Source organism: Vicia villosa, linkage group LG5 (assembly GCF_029867415.1).
Source record: "Vicia villosa cultivar HV-30 ecotype Madison, WI linkage group LG5, Vvil1.0, whole genome shotgun sequence".
Taxonomy (NCBI): Eukaryota; Viridiplantae; Streptophyta; class Magnoliopsida; order Fabales; family Fabaceae; genus Vicia; species Vicia villosa.
In genome coordinates this window covers 129,016,849-129,022,278 of record NC_081184.1, presented here as the reverse complement: position 1 = coordinate 129,022,278, position 5,430 = coordinate 129,016,849, and the positions used below count along the sequence as shown (strand labels likewise).

General features: G+C 31.1%; 1 protein-coding gene across 1 annotated transcript; it reads left to right on the top strand.

Moving 5' to 3' along the window:
• The first annotated feature begins 2,593 nt into the window (after positions 1 to 2,593).
• On the top strand, positions 2,594 to 4,257 carry LOC131602450 (expansin-A1-like). Its single transcript, XM_058874569.1, has 4 exons — positions 2,594 to 2,697; positions 2,830 to 2,966; positions 3,109 to 3,421; positions 3,494 to 4,257. Exons 2-4 carry the CDS (start codon positions 2,840 to 2,842, stop codon positions 3,798 to 3,800), a joined length of 747 nt encoding a protein of 248 aa, XP_058730552.1. The 5' UTR covers positions 2,594 to 2,697; positions 2,830 to 2,839; the 3' UTR covers positions 3,801 to 4,257.
• The last annotated feature ends 1,173 nt before the right edge of the window (positions 4,258 to 5,430 follow it).

Here is a 5,430-nt window from a genome sequence, read left to right as displayed (position 1 = left end):
AAATGGACATTAAAATCTAACCCGCCCCCCAAGGTGGCAGGTTGGCAAACAACGGACTTGCCCGCTAATTTTTTTAATTTTTTAATTTTTTTTTTTTTTATATATTAATAGATTTTTTTACTTCTTTTTTATAATATTTTTTTATAAAACATCTTTTTAACAAATTTTCCTTAAAAAATATTGTATTTATTTACTAATAAGTGTACAAAATAAAATGATCAAGAATTATAATGACTAGAATTAACTAAAAAAAGGACGGACTTAAGGCTGAACAAGTTGAACAAATAGGCAAGACGGACTTTACGGGCAGCAGGTTATGACGGGATGAATTTTGGCAGACGGTAGACTTTGGCGAAGCGGGCTTTGATTGGCGGCAAACCCAAATTTTCGATCCAACTCGTCATTTTTAATGCATGTGCGGATCAATCCGACGGATCACATTAGGTTTTGCCACTCCAGCCAAGACTAACTTTGGCATTGACTTATGTGCTATAAAAATCACTATCGGACACACAACTATTATGTACTATAAAAATCATGATCCAACATTTCAACATACAACTACTATCCTAAAGGGCCACGTGTACTCTTCTATAAGAGAATTCTCTAAATTAAAATACTTCAAGTGTCAACGACCTCCTTCACCATCTATCAAACAAATAAATTGGAAATTGTTGAGTCAAATACAACCAAGTTATTGCAACTTGTGATGGCATCTTCCGTAACTACATGGAAACACTTACTTGTTTCGATGGATTACCTACATGCGACCATCTTGTTCTTTTTCATTTTTCATATATTACAACACTATTAGTGTAGGCCAAATGCCCTCCCTTTACTTAAAAATAAATAAGAAGTTTTGTACCAAAAGAATTGAGCATGAAGGAAATCGGTAGCACTATTGCTTTAACAGCAAAAGGTTAATGGTTTGCATGTGCCCCATCCATAAGGTTGGTAACCATGAGAACCAAATCCTATGTGCCCCACATGTATTTTGGAGATTTTCCCGCTCCCATGCTACAGAACTGAACCACACATTTCCTGCCACAAAAACAGCTTTTATGCAACACATGCCGCTCTCTCTCACGTTTCAATTTAATTCAAACCTATAAATCTCATGTTTGACTCGGTAGCTTTTAATGCTCACATCACACCATTAATATACTACTTATTTACTCCACTAATGCAAGTTTTATTTCTTATTTTTTTTTTTATAAAACAAAATTCCAAAAGCATTTGAATGAAATAATTAAAATATATTTTTAGTTTAGCTAAAAATTTTGAGTTTAAATTTAGTTTTAAAAATATTATAATGATTTTTTTAAAAAGTTTTGTCATGTTTAATAACTTAATAAAAGAGCTTGACTCATTAGTTTTAATAGTTGAACGTGGAGAATGTAGATTATGGATGTTTGTTTTGTGAGCAACATTAGGGTAAAAATTTATTTGACACAAAGATAAGTTTATTTATGGTTTAATTAAATTTTTAGAATTAATTAAAAAATTAAATTTGATTCAATTTTATGTGGTTTAATTTAAATTCATTTTTGAATATTCAAGTTATAAATTATATTTTTTATTAATATTATTAAAATATTAATACAATAATAATAATAATAATAATAGATTTGATATAATTTAGAATTTATAATATATTAAACAATAATAATATTACAAAATAAAAATAATAGATATGATTGAAACAATTGAATTAATAAACATAAATAAATTAAACTAAATTAGTAACTAGGATGAAAAATAAAAAACATTGTTAACTAAATAAAAAACATCGTGCTAACAAAAAATTAAACAAGTATAAAATCTATACAAATATTTGTGCTCAGTTTGAATTTGTTTTAAAAAATTAATACTACAAATGGTCAGTTTTCAAAAAATAACATTCAAACACATAAATATATTAATTTCTTTTCTTTCAATTTTTGATTTTTTAGTATTGATTTATAATTTTTGTTTGAATAAGTTAGAAACTTATTTGTTTCAGTTTTAAAAAAACATGAATTTTTGTATTTTTGAAAATAGATTTTCTAAAATCGTTTTTTAAAATATTACAAGTTTTTTTATATTCGTTTTTTCTAAAATAAAACATTAATTTTGACATCCTATAACATAAATATACTGTATTGAAGACCAAAACTTCAAAATCGTTATTTTTTAAAAAAGTTGTATTTCAAAAATAATTTTTATGAAAATCTATTTAAAATAATTTCAAATTTAAGTGACTTTTTAAACTTTTGATATTCAAATTTTGTTCTCATAAATAGATGAAATATCTAAAGCCATATTTTAAGAATAACTATTTAAACAAAATTTTTATTTGAAACTTTTATAAAAAAATTTTTGTAAAATTTTTTCTCACATAACATTATAAAAATTATTTAAAAAAAAAGGCAAAACAAACGGGCCCAATTTTTATTTTATTTTATGAAATACTACATATTTGAAAATATAGTTATTCTTTTATGAGACAAGGGAGTAGTTAATCAATTGAAACTAACAACTTGGAAGGTCCAAACAGTTGAAAAGAGTTAGTTAAAATTGTGAGTGTGGTCCCATGCTATGTTCCTCAAGGCTCAAACCCTTCAACCTCAAGCTCTATAAATTAAGGGGCACTCCCACCAACTCTCTTCACTCACTCATCTAACCAATTGCCTCCTACTCCTTCCTTTGACTACCAAAGTAACTTCCTTTTTCATAACTACCTCATATTATTCTTTCATTTCAATACTAAATTTAACATCTTTAACTAAATTCATGTTCTTAAATGCTATGTTTCAATGTCTCATTTGATTTGTTTTGTTACATGTTCAGGAAACAAGAAATGGCTTTCATTGGCATGTTTTTGGTGTGTTCCCTCACACTGTTTTCCTCTGTTTCTGCCTATGCTGAAGGATGGACTAATGCTCATGCTACCTTCTATGGGGGGAGTGATGCATCAGGAACAATGGGTATGCACCATTTTTCAACTTAAACCACCCCATGAAAAAAAGTTTCAATTTTTATGTTTGTTTGTTATAAAAAATCAGATCTTGAAGTAACATAGAGTGACCCATTGATCTGATTTTGTTGTTTCTTGTTTGTGGTGTTTAGGTGGGGCTTGTGGATATGGTAACCTTTACAGTCAAGGGTATGGAACCAACACAGCTGCTTTGAGCACAGCACTTTTCAACAACGGTTTAAGCTGTGGCTCTTGCTATGAAATTAAATGTGCAGGTGACCATAAATGGTGCCTTCCTGGTTCCATTGTGGTCACTGCTACCAACTTCTGTCCACCAAACAATGCCTTACCAAATAATGCAGGTGGTTGGTGTAACCCTCCTCTCCAACATTTTGATCTTGCTCAACCTGTGTTTCTCCATATTGCTCAATACAAAGCTGGAATCGTTCCTGTATCTTACAGAAGGTAGGTTACTCTTTCATATTGTCTACACTTTTCATACAAAGTTGGATTCTTAACTGTGGTGGTTTTGTGTAGGGTGTCATGTAGGAGAAAGGGAGGTATAAGGTTCACAATCAATGGACATTCATACTTCAACCTTGTACTTATCACAAACGTTGGTGGTGCTGGTGATGTACATGCTGCTTTCATCAAAGGGTCAAAAACTGGTTGGATTTCTATGTCAAGGAACTGGGGACAGAACTGGCAGAGCAACAATTATCTTGACGGTCAAAGCTTGTCTTTTAAGGTTACTACAAGTGATGGTCGCACTGTGGTCTCCAATAATGTTGCTCCTGCTGGATGGTCTTTTGGTCAAACATACACTGGTGCTCAAATCAACTAGAGCTTGAACATTTGAAAGTTTCAAATTTAGGAATACTATACTTGTAGTAGTTAGTTTAGTACCATTCAATAGTATACTAGGTTATTAGATAGTATGCTGTTTGGTAAGAGGGGTTTGGTTTTGGGAGATTTGGAGGCTAGTGAAGGGCATATATTATCATGGTCCTTCATTTTAGGTCTATCTTGGTTAGTGTGTGTTTTGCTTTTGGTTGTTTTGAGAAGTTTGTTTTACCATTCTGCTAAGAAATAGTAAAAGTTAGCAGAAGGGGATATTTTATATTTTGTGAGTTAAGTACTAAATTGGAGGAGGTGGACTATGATACCACCCGCTATATTTAGTATTGGAGTGTTGTGTTTTTAATATTGGAGTATGTCTTTGGTTTTGGTTTTGGTTGTATTAGAGTGAAAGTGTAAACTTTCTTATTAATGATCAATCAAATAATTTACTATTATTACTATTGAGCCTTGTTTGGGACTTATTTATTTACCATAAGTGCTGTTTACTTTTATCATCACCCCCATCTGTTAATTGTTGAGAGAAAAATATTTGGAAATATGGACTTAAAGAGTTAAGAGAGTGATTCTTATGGCTTAGGAAGTTGGGCTACACATGAAGTTGAAGCGTAATTTTGGGCACATATTTTGGATCTGGTAGTTTTTTGGGGGTCAAATTATAGGCCTGGTCGGTTGATGTGTTCTTTGGAAGTTTCTCAAGTGAAGTCAAACCATTTAAGACAATCTATGACAGGTGACAAGTGAGGCACATTATGAAAGGATTGATATATTTAGACAGGGTTAAGCACACCAAGTATGTCCTGTGTTACAATGCATGGATTAAAGTACAGGGCCTAGAAAGATTTATCTTCTCTTTTTATTAGTTAGAAAGTTAACTTCAGTTCTAATTAAACAATTAAGAGTAAAATGCCGGAGAGAATAATATAAGTTTGTATTGTACTTTTTTTGTTTGTGAGCAAAGTTTGTATTAACACTCACCTTGTGCAGCACTATGGACAGTTAAACTGGCACGCCTTATTTACAAGGATACAAAGTATGAGTTTTAAACTAGCACGCCTTACTTAAAAAAAAAAGAATGTCCAAAATGACCCGTACACAATAACTATTCAAAAAGAGTGTGGCTCATTGCACCATTAGTGCCTTTTAGGTGAACTTGAATTCTCTTGTAATATATGAAGTGTTTGGATTTCAAAATCTAAACAATGCTATTTTTGAATTGCATGCATTTTTGAGTGAATTTGAGTTCCTTTATAGTATGTGCTGTGTTTGGATTTTATAATTCGAACGCGTCAGGATTAAAAATATTCAAACACAACTATTTGTGTATTGAATGCATTCCAAGTGAATCTGAGCTCTATTGTAATACGTGGTACGTTTAAATTATGCATTAGGATTTCAAAATTTGGATGCATCTGAATTTCAAAATTCAGACCGACTATATGTGCATTCAATGGACTTAGTGCGAACTCAAGCTTTTTTGTAATATATAATGCGTAGGAATTCAAAATTTAAAATCCGGACAGTAGGGAGAGGGACATTTTCAAAAATTTCAAAGGATTTGAGACTAATATTAAGGGTGTAATGAGCATTTATCCTGCCTCCCCACACTTATACTT